Source organism: Salminus brasiliensis, chromosome 4 (genome assembly GCF_030463535.1).
Source record: "Salminus brasiliensis chromosome 4, fSalBra1.hap2, whole genome shotgun sequence".
Classification (NCBI taxonomy): domain Eukaryota; kingdom Metazoa; phylum Chordata; class Actinopteri; order Characiformes; family Bryconidae; genus Salminus; species Salminus brasiliensis.
The window spans coordinates 29,942,481-29,957,798 of NC_132881.1; the positions used below are offsets into that span (position 1 = coordinate 29,942,481).

The 15,318-nt window shown below is 36.2% G+C and overlaps 1 protein-coding gene across 1 annotated transcript; it reads right to left on the bottom strand.

Moving 5' to 3' along the window:
• Nucleotides 1-7,194: 7,194 nt before the first annotated feature.
• aifm2 (AIF family member 2) lies at nucleotides 7,195-14,869 on the bottom strand. Its single transcript, XM_072677947.1, has 9 exons — nucleotides 14,692-14,869; nucleotides 14,145-14,328; nucleotides 13,709-13,824; nucleotides 13,491-13,610; nucleotides 13,274-13,366; nucleotides 12,603-12,711; nucleotides 11,958-12,110; nucleotides 11,019-11,219; nucleotides 7,195-10,855 (listed from the first exon to the last, which is right to left on the bottom strand). The coding sequence occupies exons 2-9, from the start codon at nucleotides 14,317-14,319 to the stop codon at nucleotides 10,704-10,706; spliced, it is 1,119 nt and encodes a 372-aa protein (XP_072534048.1). The 5' UTR covers nucleotides 14,320-14,328; nucleotides 14,692-14,869; the 3' UTR covers nucleotides 7,195-10,703.
• Nucleotides 14,870-15,318: the final 449 nt, after the last annotated feature.

Here is a 15,318-nt window from a genome sequence, read left to right on the forward strand (position 1 = left end):
TTATAGTGAGGTGTTTTTGGTCGTATTTCTGAAATAAAGGCCGGCGTCTAGCCCATTCAACCAGCCAACCTCCAGGAGATCTCTTTCATTTCCTCCACAGTTGAGTTCCAATCTACCCACCATGCTGGATCCTGCATTCAGCCTCAAAATTAAATGCACCTGATTCAGTCAATGTTCAGTTCAACTGATGAATTCAGTCAAGGACTCGAAGACTGAGAAGGTTGGAGAGAATCTTTTGGAATTACCTGGTTTACCATCTGAACGAGTGCAATTTCAAAGACATCTATAAACAGAACATTAGAGTCAGATGTTGTGATCAGTGTAGATGCAGGCTCTGCTCTACAAAACAGAAATATGTATGGCCCAGTCAAATACTCTGACAAGGCATGAGTGGCCTACAAAGATGAGTACAAGGACATGTTACAGAAACCTCCGAAATGAGTGACAAATACCTCTTGGGCGATTGAGGCATCTGCAAAAATGTTCTGCACATTATGTCTTCTGTAGTATGCACAAGTTTACTATTCAAAAATATACTTCACAAAACTGGTGTTCCTGTGATGGTAGCAATACTGGATACAGTACCACAATCTGGTGTTAGAGTTTAGAGTTAGTCCTTTTTTTTCTCACCAATAGATTATAGGACTTCTTTTTTTTTTACCATGTCATACAGTCATACATTTTCTACATACGTTTGTAAGTGCAATCAGTGTAATGGAGATTGATGCATAAAATGTCCAAGATAAAATTCTGCAAAGAGTTATCATTCATTATCATTCACAATTTATTTATTTATTTATTTATTTACGAGACCGTATGACATCTCAAGATAAATAAGACTGTGAAATACAAACATGTTCCCACATAGGTTAAAGCATTATGTGGCACAATGGGCACTATGCCCTGGTGAAAGAGTGGAGGTTGTAGAGATGGGGATAAAGATGTAGAGAGTGGTTTTATTTGTGTGTAAAATATAAATAATTATAAATAAGTAACAAAATGTTGAAATTAAAAAGTTGATTTGAACTTTTTTTTTACAATTGCAATGACATTTTTGTTATTACAGAGAGAGTAAAGTATAAAAAAAAAAACAGTACTGCTGGGTATCGGGTACCTAACGTGATCACTACCCAACCTTAATCATAACACCCTATATTGCAGGAAAACGTAAGGAAACGTAACTACACAAAACAGAGCAGAGGACAGACATAAAAACTATTACTGTGGCATCAGCTTTAAGCACAAGAAACAACAGAGGTAATTATAGGTATGTAGCCCCCCTTATTACAAACCCCAGTTACATAGTTACCTCTGCTCGGTCCTTACACTACCTACCTAAGACCTCAACTAGGGTCAGCTTCGCCCTCTAAAACCTCATTTCCACATTCAATTTCCATCTCAAATGAAAAAGGGGAGATATGCATGCGGCCCCGTCCATGACACAATTTAACCTCCGTGTCCTGTGACTGCTTTGAAAGAGTCAAAGGAAAGAGGCAGAAAGATGGATGAATCAGTTCACTGTTATGTCGCTCTGCTTCCATGAACTCTGAGGACAAGGTTAAGATGCCTGACATACTTGGTTTGTCTTGGGAATTACAAGCAGAAAAAGTTGTTTGTCAGGACTGGAAATTACATACAACAAAATTATTTCATTTCCAATGTACACTAATATTTATTGGGGCATAACATAAAATATATTTAACAGGCCACAGTGTGTTTACAAAAGGTCTTTTTTTTAACATGACAGAAAACTGCTGGAGTTTGATTTCCAAAAATCACCCTTTGTAACTAAGTGAATTTCTAGAAGATGGGCTTGCAAATATATTAAGCAATGTTGGTTAAACAGTGTAGTCTATCTACACTTTATGTCCAAATGTTTGTGGACATAATAAATGCATTCAGCTACGTTAAGCACCCTTTGCTGTCACAGATATGCACATGCGCACACACACACACACACACACACACACACACACACACACACACACATATATAGCTTGTCTAGTCCCTTTAGAGAATGACAGCCAATAGAATATGACTCTCTGGAGCAGATAAACATGTACCAATTGGCAACATGCTTAATGCCAGGCAAGGGCATGGGGGTATAAAGCCCTCTAGCATTGAGCCGTGGAGCAGTGGAACTGTGTTCCCTGGAATTCCCTGGACAGTAGAAACCATCAATCCAACAAAGCAGGAAAACCTGTTTAACACCCCTTAAGTTTGGAAAAACAATAAATGAGCAGATGCCCCGATACGTTTGTCCATATAGTGTATATAATAATGCTTTACACTGCAATGATATGCACTATAACAAAACAATGTTTTTTTTTAACAATCTAAAAAACTTAAAATTTTTTATACTGTGTTAAAATTATGTAACAGACAAATGAACAGAAAAATAGAAATGTTGACAATAGAAATAGAATTGGAAGCTCTTTTAAAGATCCATTATTTCACAAATAGACTGCAGGCTAATGGCTAAGTACCTGATTTTATGCACCAGCAGCTTCAGGTAATGTTCACAATCTCACAATTTTGAGCCAGGCATGAAATTATTGTGAAATATTTGTGAAGTCATATGAGCAAATTCTATATTTTGTCTTCTTGTTATTCCACAAATATTTCAAATATATTTCCTATATATTTCATTATAACTTGTTAAGCTGTTTCTGTTTATTGTGTATTTCTTGTCTTATTAGACAGTAGTGAATGGTACAAGTATAGGTACATGCACAGATGGTAATATGCTGGCTTAGAAAGAACTGATATTAAGCTAGTGTACATACAGAATGTTGTAGGCCTAGTTTTATGGCACTAAGCTGTGTGTATGCACCTATACACAGAGAAGTAAATGCTTCTTGATAAATCAGTAAATTACATAAACTTGAGTTTTTGTCAGTATAAACTCCACGTTGACCCCATCAAATAATGTTGTTTTCAATTTAGACCAGCACAGAGGAGCATTTATTCCTATAATCGGAAAATATTGGCCTTGTAAAATAAAATAAAATAATGGCAGGACATGGACAAGAAATAAGGTCTACAGTAGTGAGTTTGTGGGAACAGCATGCAGATTGCTTAATGACTCATACCCAGTGATTAATTACACTGTAGATAATTCATTTTATGGCAAATTGAATTGACAATGCTGGAGATAACCCATGCTGAGGGACAGTGTGACCTAAACTGGCTTGGGGAAAGCTACAACTACTACAGCCAATGTAAGCCAAACAAATATAGCACTGTTTTTCAATTCTGCTCCGGGACCTCCATTGCCCTGCACAGTTTGAACTGTTCTCTTCCCTAACACACCCCTGATACAATCCATGAAGCATAGTTGGTCCCTCTGAGCAGGATTAAGAAGTACTTAATATGCTTAAGAATGAGATATTACCAGTATATAATAGGGTGTCAGAACACAGCAAGGCATATGAGACCATTCTTCCCCTTTCAGCTCTGAGATCACCATTACAAACGCTCAATTCTGTGGTCAGTGAGCCATTTTTGTACAATCCTGATATCATTATCCTGCTGCGAGATCCAGTCACAGTCCAATTTTAGCATCCCAGCAGAGTCAACTAGATTTTGCTCTGAAGCATGCTGGAGTGCATAATGTCATGTATTCTTATAGTCTTACAATCAAATTACACTATATTGACAAAAGTACTGGGACACCTACAGGCACTTTTATTACATCCCATTCTAAATCCTCAGACATTAAAATTGAGTTATCCTCCATTTTGCAGCTATAAAGACAGGTCTGGAACTGTGCAGTTCTAGTTTTTCTATGTGTCTTTTATTTTAAAAACATTTTTAAAGGGTTTTTTTTATCAAGTCAGCAGAGTATTGGCAACATTTATACACTATGTGCCTCAGCATCCAGCGACCCTGCACTGTAACTTTATGTGCACTACCTCTTTGTGGCCAAGTTGCTGTGGTTCATAAATGCTTCCACTTTTCAATAATACCACTCAATTGATTGTGAAATATTAAGAAGGGAATCTCTTTTTAAGATCAATTCTTTCACAAATATTTGTAAAGGCAGACTGCATGGGTAGTTAGATTTTACACGCCAGCAGCTTTAGGTAATGTTCACGATCTCAGTGATTTTGAGCATGGCATCATTGTTGCTGCAAGACAATTGTGTTTAATAAAGAAAATAATTGTATAATAAAGAAAATCACCCAGTGAGCAGTGATTATGCGGATGGAAACACCTTGCTAAAAGAGGTCAGTAGAGAAAGATTGTCAGAATGTCAGAATCCACTTCTGTCAGCCAAGAGCACAAAGCTAAGGCTGTGGTGCATACAGGCTCACTATAACTGGTCATTTAAAGACTGAAAAACATAGAGGATAAATCTCGGCCTGCTGTGGACAGCACACAGATAGCAGGGTTAAAATATTAAGCCAAGGTCAGGAATCCATGAACCCAACCGGCCTTGTGTCAACAGTCCAGACTGGTGGAAGTAGTGTAATGCTGTGGGGAATGTTTTCTTGGCAAACTTTGAGCCTGTTAATATCAATCATCAATTGAATGCCACAGGCTGTTGGAGTATAGTTGCTGACCATGTCCATTCCTTCATGACCACATTTATTTTGTCTTCTAATGGCTACTTCCAGCATGACAATGCACAATGTTACAAAGTAAAAGTCTATAGACTATAACATGTCTTGACTGGATCCCAGTCATGGGACATGAGTACTTTAGAACACCTTTGGGATGTGGTAGAACGGGAGATTTGCAGCATGAGGAATTGTGTTGCAGTCATGTCAACATGGACCAGAATTGCAAAGGAATCTTTGTTTGTGAATCCATGTCACAAAGAGCTGAAGCTGTTTTGTGAGCAAAGGGTGTACCCAGTATTAGTATAGTGTTCCTAATAAAGAACTCAGCGAGTGTGTATGACATTTAATAGAGAAGATTTTTTTATCCACCAATTCAGCCAAAATTGTAAATGCCTTCAGTACTAGACCATATATATGTTCATACAAAGCATGATGATCATATGTATGACAGTAGACCTAAACGTACTAAACTATATAAACCTGAAGCCACTTACTAATACTTTAAATAATTTCATGAACACCAGTATAAAACTGTCCACATGCAAGTTGGTTAAGTGTGATTGTCAAGTTTTCTCCACAACTGTTAAAACAGTTCTCTGGCAGAATGATAAATCATATCATAGGCCTGACACAGGTATCAGCATCTGCAGATAATCGCTTAAAACATGAGTGGCAGATATTTTAAACTGATATACATAATTTGGAAGAATTATTAGGGCTACTGTACTAAAATATCTATATACTCTCAATTTTACTGCATCATGATAATTCAAGTAAATCTAATGCCAATGCAAATCAAAATAACCAGATTTCTCATACTGAATCATCCTTGTGACATGTGAACCACTGGATCCACATGAACCACATGAACCTGGCTTCACATGTACAATCGTCTTTTATTAGGTGTATTTAAAAATTTTCTGGAGAAAGTAGTAAAACCTTTATGTGATAAAATTTGTGATGGCTTAAGTTCTACAATAATTTAATTCGAAGAAGGTAGGGAATTTTTTTTTATATCGGAGAACAGTGTTGGCCTCACCACCAGGGGTCACTGTTTTCGCAGTATTGACTGAATCTGTGTTGCGTTACCACAGTTCAACATATTCCACATAGTCTTCACATAGTGCTCTTTCAAAAGTCTTGGACTTTCATTTTTGTTACAATATATAGGCTCCCTTTCAAACATGTCTTTTTTTCCAATTTCCTCTTCCACCCATGCCCCTTTTTAATATCATGCATACTTTAAATGACCAAATAAACTGTATCCAATCAGAATCAGTGTATCAGCGTAATCATATCTGCAAAATAAAACAGCAGCAAAACACTATGAATTCAATATCCCACAAAGATTTCTAAAATAATACTGTATAATGTTTTAATCCAAAGCTCTACTGTTTCTACAGGAACAAAAACAGTTTTAATCCAGTCTTATATGTATATTCTGTGTACTGTTATACTGCCACTGCCACTGTCACACAAAAACCTTGAAAAAGGTTTTAGCTGAAAAGTAAGACGATTTTATTCTTAAGTCGTTTTGGAGCATCAGGCAATTATGATCCATTTATCATCAAATTCTGAAGAACAAATACCAGATTCATATTATGTCAAAATGTCAAAAGCTTTTTATGCACAACAGCAATGATATACTACATAATAATGCCATTAGTTGGGTCAGTTTTTTTGATATCCTAAATTCCAGTTAATACTACATTATGATACATAAAATATGCTCCTGTTTAACAGTCTGATAAACATGCATACTGGAACATCTGTAATTTGGCTGCACTCTGCTATCTAACAGAGGGGAATAATACTTACTATTTAATCATAAATTGGGGCGAAGTTTGAAACTTCTTCAAAACTCAATTTGAAACTTCTTGTGGCGCATTAGGCACGTTTAGAACACCAAAAGTGTCATTTATCGGCCCAAATGCTAGAAGGTATATATATATATATATATATATATATATATATATGTGTGTGTGTGTGTGTGAACATGTTTGTAGTTGAGAAATAATAATATTTTGAGTTTACTTGCACTGGAAAGCAAAATATGTGGTTTTATAATAATCCACAAACACACCACAGAGATTAAGGCTAATCCACAGAACTCAAAAACAGGATCTAGTAACAGTAATATCTCCAAAGGTGAGGTCAACTGTCTCTACATCTATACTTACAGTAGGAACTGTGAGTCAAGTCATTGTCACTAGTGTGTACATTTGTCTCCACCTAGAGGTGACATGTAGATCATCTTTCACCAAAGAGTTGCAGACGACCTTGTAACATTTTTTAAATTTACATAATTTGTATAATCTGTTCAGTATTTAGGTCACTGAGGTTGTGTTTAGATTTGATTTTAACCATGATTCTGAAACAGAAGTAATTCAGACATGATTTTACAGTGAAAAACACATACCTTTCTATAAAAAAATAGCTACTTCATACTGCAGGTAAAAATATATATATTTTATTTTTTTTTATGTTTTATTCTTTTTTCACATTGTAATCTGTTCTAGATGCTGTAATAAATGGGATGATTGCTCACTCAACAATGTCTGATGTATATTTCATATACCTACTGAACAGCATGAAATGAACAGCACAGTCTGATACAATCAACTTCAACTGCATCTTAAGCAACAATTTTATAAATCTTATTTTGTTCACATATGAAAGAATAACAACTTCAATGCTCACAGAAATGAGGCATGATTATTCTGTATGTCATTTTAAAACAGACCTAAAGACATAGTGCTCTTTCAAAAGTCTTGGACTTTCATTTTTGTTACAATATATAGGCTCCCTTTCAAACATGTCTTTTTTTCCAATTTCCTCTTCCACCCATGCCCCTTTTTAATATCATGCATACTTTAAATGACCAAATAAACTGTATCCAATCAGAATCAGTGTATCAGCGTAATCATATCTGCAAAATAAAACAGCAGCAAAACACTATGAATTCAATATCCCACAAAGATTTCTAAAATAATACTGTATAATGTTTTAATCCAAAGCTCTACTGTTTCTACAGGAACAAAAACAGTTTTAATCCAGTCTTATATGTATATTCTGTGTACTGTTATACTGCCACTGCCACTGTCACACAAAAACCTTGAAAAAGGTTTTAGCTGAAAAGTAAGACGATTTTATTCTTAAGTCGTTTTGGAGCATCAGGCAATTATGATCCATTTATCATCAAATTCTGAAGAACAAATACCAGATTCATATTATGTCAAAATGTCAAAAGCTTTTTATGCACAACAGCAATGATATACTACATAATAATGCCATTAGTTGGGTCAGTTTTTTTGATATCCTAAATTCCAGTTAATACTACATTATGATACATAAAATATGCTCCTGTTTAACAGTCTGATAAACATGCATACTGGAACATCTGTAATTTGGCTGCACTCTGCTATCTAACAGAGGGGAATAATACTTACTATTTAATCATAAATTGGGGCGAAGTTTGAAACTTCTTCAAAACTCAATTTGAAACTTCTTGTGGCGCATTAGGCACGTTTAGAACACCAAAAGTGTCATTTATCGGCCCAAATGCTAGAAGGTATATATATATATATATATATATGTGTGTGTGTGTGTGTGAACATGTTTGTAGTTGAGAAATAATAATATTTTGAGTTTACTTGCACTGGAAAGCAAAATATGTGGTTTTATAATAATCCACAAACACACCACAGAGATTAAGGCTAATCCACAGAACTCAAAAACAGGATCTAGTAACAGTAATATCTCCAAAGGTGAGGTCAACTGTCTCTACATCTATACTTACAGTAGGAACTGTGAGTCAAGTCATTGTCACTAGTGTGTACATTTGTCTCCACCTAGAGGTGACATGTAGATCATCTTTCACCAAAGAGTTGCAGACGACCTTGTAACATTTTTTAAATTTACATAATTTGTATAATCTGTTCAGTATTTAGGTCACTGAGGTTGTGTTTAGATTTGATTTTAACCATGATTCTGAAACAGAAGTAATTCAGACATGATTTTACAGTGAAAAACACATACCTTTCTATAAAAAAATAGCTACTTCATACTGCAGGTAAAAATATATATATTTTATTTTTTTTTTATGTTTTATTCTTTTTTCACATTGTAATCTGTTCTAGATGCTGTAATAAATGGGATGATTGCTCACTCAACAATGTCTGATGTATATTTCATATACCTACTGAACAGCATGAAATGAACAGCACAGTCTGATACAATCAACTTCAACTGCATCTTAAGCAACAATTTTATAAATCTTATTTTGTTCACATATGAAAGAATAACAACTTCAATGCTCACAGAAATGAGGCATGATTATTCTGTATGTCATTTTAAAACAGACCTAAAGACATAGTGCTCTTTCAAAAGTCTTGGACTTTCATTTTTGTTACAATATATAGGCTCCCTTTCAAACATGTCTTTTTTTCCAATTTCCTCTTCCACCCATGCCCCTTTTTAATATCATGCATACTTTAAATGACCAAATAAACTGTATCCAATCAGAATCAGTGTATCAGCGTAATCATATCTGCAAAATAAAACAGCAGCAAAACACTATGAATTCAATATCCCACAAAGATTTCTAAAATAATACTGTATAATGTTTTAATCCAAAGCTCTACTGTTTCTACAGGAACAAAAACAGTTTTAATCCAGTCTTATATGTATATTCTGTGTACTGTTATACTGCCACTGCCACTGTCACACAAAAACCTTGAAAAAGGTTTTAGCTGAAAAGTAAGACGATTTTATTCTTAAGTCGTTTTGGAGCATCAGGCAATTATGATCCATTTATCATCAAATTCTGAAGAACAAATACCAGATTCATATTATGTCAAAATGTCAAAAGCTTTTTATGCACAACAGCAATGATATACTACATAATAATGCCATTAGTTGGGTCAGTTTTTTTGATATCCTAAATTCCAGTTAATACTACATTATGATACATAAAATATGCTCCTGTTTAACAGTCTGATAAACATGCATACTGGAACATCTGTAATTTGGCTGCACTCTGCTATCTAACAGAGGGGAATAATACTTACTATTTAATCATAAATTGGGGCGAAGTTTGAAACTTCTTCAAAACTCAATTTGAAACTTCTTGTGGCGCATTAGGCACGTTTAGAACACCAAAAGTGTCATTTATCGGCCCAAATGCTAGAAGGTATATATATATATATATATATATATATATATATATATATATATATATATATATATATATGTGTGTGTGTGTGAACATGTTTGTAGTTGAGAAATAATAATATTTTGAGTTTACTTGCACTGGAAAGCAAAATATGTGGTTTTATAATAATCCACAAACACACCACAGAGATTAAGGCTAATCCACAGAACTCAAAAACAGGATCTAGTAACAGTAATATCTCCAAAGGTGAGGTCAACTGTCTCTACATCTATACTTACAGTAGGAACTGTGAGTCAAGTCATTGTCACTAGTGTGTACATTTGTCTCCACCTAGAGGTGACATGTAGATCATCTTTCACCAAAGAGTTGCAGACGACCTTGTAACATTTTTTAAATTTACATAATTTGTATAATCTGTTCAGTATTTAGGTCACTGAGGTTGTGTTTAGATTTGATTTTAACCATGATTCTGAAACAGAAGTAATTCAGACATGATTTTACAGTGAAAAACACATACCTTTCTATAAAAAAATAGCTACTTCATACTGCAGGTAAAAATATATATATTTTATTTTTTTTTTATGTTTTATTCTTTTTTCACATTGTAATCTGTTCTAGATGCTGTAATAAATGGGATGATTGCTCACTCAACAATGTCTGATGTATATTTCATATACCTACTGAACAGCATGAAATGAACAGCACAGTCTGATACAATCAACTTCAACTGCATCTTAAGCAACAATTTTATAAATCTTATTTTGTTCACATATGAAAGAATAACAACTTCAATGCTCACAGAAATGAGGCATGATTATTCTGTATGTCATTTTAAAACAGACCTAAAGATTGTTTTCACTGTTTCAAAAATGTTAGACATGTATATCTACTGTGCATGAACTGGTATGCTCTTACAACGAGGTTGGCTTTATAGCCTAAACATGTGCTGTACCTAGAGCTACCTTCTAGGGGGCTTTCTGTTCCATTTCTCTCCAGCTCTTCCAAAGCAGCAGACCCTGACTCTTTCCTTTGGTAACTAGGAAGCGAGGTAGCTTCCAGCCATTAAACTGGCCCACTCCATCATCTCTGCCCATAGCCAACAGCATTGTCACATTTCCTTTAAGAGAACAGAGCAGAATTACAATCTGAATATGTCACATGTTTGTTATACTTCGAAACATCAACCAAGAGCATAAAGGGATAATGCTACACCATAAAATGTACAGAGGTGAGAAAACACGTGTTAGTACAGTCCCAATCTCTACCCAAAAGTAGCCTACCTGTGTGGTATGATGTCAGTGCCTTTCCAGACAGGCTGTTAATAATATTGGTGACAGCAACTGTTGCATGGAGACCAGCATGATAGGCCATCTTGGGTTCGTTGATATTGGCACAGTCTCCGACAGCATATATATTGGTAAAGCCTTCCACCTGCATGTACTGATTCACCTTTAGGGCCTTATTCTCGGCCATACAGCCACCTGGAGCACGAGCACACAGACAGAAGCAAATGTAGAAAAAGTATAGACTGGATCAGTGCTGAAACTGGGAGTTAGGTGGAGATATTACAACAGTTCATAATAGTTTCAATGCTGACCTAGACTAAGTGATATACAGCATATTGCTGTTGTGGTCATGCAAACATCTTGTATCTCCATTTTCTTTTTAATTTGCTGCCATAATTTGAATCTGGCTGCTGTTTTTAAGGCAATGGTATTCAAAAGGGTAATGTAATTGAAAAAAATGAATCGCCAAATTTTGCCAGAGTTTGCCCAATACAATTTACTCAAATTATAATTTATTTATAGCGTATTTGTACAATCTGAAAAGCTACTTTATGTGTGGACTAAATAACATTTGTAGGTTTTTTCAATCTGTCCATTTGCTTTTTTGAGTGCAAGTTAAATTCATGAATTAGAAATAGTCTTGCAAGTAACAAGAGGAAATATTTTGCATTGCTGTTCACAATGCTTTGATACTATCAAAGAAACCGTCGTATGTCGTCACTGACATACCAGTCATTCCTGACATGCTTTATCTGTTGATAAAAAATTAATCGTCATTCAATCCACTCATCTGCTGCTTTAGGCTTTAGAATTGAACTTCATTTGAAACTGAGAAAGGCCTTTGTGCACATTGTTTAAAAATCTTGTGTTAAGTGTTTGGTTTTCCATGACATGACAGTTTTTTCACCCACGATAAGAGAAAACTCAACTGACCTAGACTGGAACTATAAGCATCTGAGTTGATTTTGTTCCCCGTGCAGCAAATGACAAGATCAACAGTGAGCTGCTCGTTCTTATCAGTCTTCACCACTGTGCCCTTCCGAGTCACGTTAAACTCCAGCTCGTTCAGATTTGACACCTTTTGTCCTGTTAACATGTGGAAAAAGAAGAAAATGACAGAAGGTAAATGTGTCACTGCAAACCCAGCAACAAACATGCGGAGCAGAATATTGATCTACTATTCATATTTATCAAAATCATTACAATACACTGTATTGTAATACACAATAAAAACATATTAAGGTACATGTTCATTTTAGCGTGTTAATTTAAGCCAACAGAAGATGTGTCTACATTTTAAGTCTTGCACAGCGCTGAACACAGATTATTTTCATATATTAGTGTTAGGAACTTTTTTTCTTAATATATAGAGCCACTAAAAGGACCAGCATATCGGCATAGAGCCATTTATCCAGTCATAAAACTATGTAAACATTCAAATGGCTCTATCTGTTGCCATGGCTCTGTGTTTCTTTATTTATACAGTGATATTTAGCTGCTATTACTAAGAAAAATTAGTGAGTATACTACAGATTCGTTCAAATGAAAACAATGGTGTAACACAACCGAGAGGGTTACCAAGAAATAGTTCCACTCCCTTCTCCAGCAGCACCTGCTTGGCCTGCTCTCTCACACTGGGGAGGAGCTCTGGATCAGCCAGGGACTCACGAGAGTGGATTAGAATCACCTGTGATAAAAATCATGGTTAAACAACCTTCTTTCTACGGTACAGTTTATTTCAATACCTGGTGCCCCTACTTCTTTAGTCCATTTGCTTTGGGCATCATAAACTAACTGTGTGTGTCCTGTTTCCTTTATATTCTAGATTTTTCTATTATTATTATTTTATTTATTCAGTAATTGCTCTTTGGGTGTAACTGGGACCTTGAGATCTCAATTTTGTTCCACCCAATGTACCACATGTGATGCAAATGACAATAAAGCCTCCTTGAACCCTTGAATCCTTTACTTTACCTAATCTATATTTCCAGCCAGGACATGCCTGTCATTTCTGACTTGGATTACAATATCTCCTAATAGTCTTACCTATGTATAATTCTATTAGAGAAGAGAACTGCAGTGGAGAACTACAACATCTCAGTCAATTTAGTAATTTACAATAACTGAAATCTCTTATTTGGCTTAACACAGGACTTTTGAGAGAATCACAAAGACGACCATGAATAAACCACCCTCTAATCAATATGTTGATTTGGTTTAAGGTTGTCAACGATGTGATTAACTACTACCTTCTTGTTTGGATATTCTGTCCTGATCTCAGCAGCCATTTCCAACCCGGTGGCTCCACCTCCAACCACGAGAACAGAGTCTGATGCCTGGATCTGAGAAAGAATCGCACGTGCACGCAAAATGTAAATAAACCTCCGCCTGCCTTCCTGTTCACTGGATAACATCATAACACATGCTGAACAGGGGTCCAATGAGTATGAGAATAGGAAAGTCCACCTCTTTCACAAAGTCCTCATACTTCTCAATGGCTTTCTGGTAGGAATCCACAGCATTGTATTTGCCGGGAAAGGGTCCGTCTGTACCGGTGCACAGGATGAGGTGGGAATATCCAACTTCCTGTAAACATGGTTACATTCTCAAGTCATACTTTAAAATATATTTATCATAAAAGAAAGTTTTCCAGTGTAATAAAACACTAATGAAAGATCACTCACCTTTCCATTGTCAAGCACAACATACTGCGCAGCAGTGTCTATCCGTATTACACGACCCTGGAGAAAACTCAGCCCAAAAGTCTCTTTGTATGGAATGAAGGTCTTCTGTGCAAAGCCTGCAAAGAGAAATTGCAGTTATAATATGACTACAGTTTGAAGGATGCTCCACGGCTTCCAGTTTACCCTCCAGAAAACCTTTAGCTATCTGTGACCCTGTGACTCTTAATCCTAGAGGTCCTACAGGTCCAGAATCCTATCCCAAACTTTTCTCACATTCTACAGTCACACAGCCTCTTCTAAGACCACAACCACAAAGAGTCTAAACTCACAGAACGCTAAACTTCAGAAACAGTAGATATATATTAGATATATATTCAATCATTTTTGACTAGGCATACAAGAACATGGTGTAAAGCTGTTATATTTGATGGCATACCACTTTGAACAGAAGCACGCAGAGCTGCAACATTGTGATGAAAGGCATCTAAGAGGTCAATCAGCATAAAGGGCACACCATGATGTTTCAGTTTCTGGGCAGCTGCAATTCCACCAAAGCCACCTCCAACAATCACCACATGGACACTGATATCAATGGACGGCTGGCCTCCCATACTGCATATCTACGAGGAATGAAGAGGTGTACATTGCGTTAATGATGAATGGAAAGATCCATAACATTCAAGTCTCACTTCTCAGCTCAAGCATGTGTTCAGTACAACCACACTCATGGATGCGTTATCAGGTACAGGCTACAGGTTTGCGATGACAGGTGGGAGATGCGTGTCTCCGCCAGGGCAGAGGCAGAGTAGGGTGATCTTACACACTGCACATAGCTAAATACAGCTGATCATCAAAATACTGGCCCAGCTGCTGCTGTGAACGTAGCTCAATTAAAAAACACTGAAGTTAGACAGTAGTGTGCTGACGCTACCTAGCTAGTAAGAGCTGGGAGACTCGAGCTGGTGTATAAAAAAAATGCTTACCTAAGGCACCTCAGAGTAGTCTGACAGAAGAGAGCCACGCACTGAAACGTCTCCAGACACAGTCCAAATAAAACTTGCTACTCAACCCTGACTCCGCATTTTCCCTCAACGTACCAAAGATCATATACACGAAACACCCTCTGTTCCTACCCAAGTCCTAACAGGCGAGACTGTCCACTAGGAAGCCATTCTGGCAACGCCCCCTTACACAAGACCAGCACTGTCGGAGTTATAGCGCTAACTCCGAAATTAGAAGTCACAGAAATGTTAAAAACGCAGTTTTTGAATCAGAGATAACAGCGGACGCAAACAGCTTAAAGAGTTTGTCGCGTTTGGCTGAAATAAAGCAGAGAAGTATTGTTGTTGTTGGGGTTTTTTTTTTTTCGTTCTCGCTAATACGCATGCGCATATCTTCACAAAATATGTATTTTCGGTTGAGAAATATTTTTTTAATAATTCAATGACTGTCATACAACAATCTGTGACAGCGTACTATAGTAAAATGTAATACAATGACAATTAAATTTAGATATCATGTTTAAATTATTGCAATCTCTTTAACCACAACCTTTAGCTAATTGTCTTGTTTAAAACTAGGAGTTGCCGCGAGTTAAGAGAGAGTTGTTT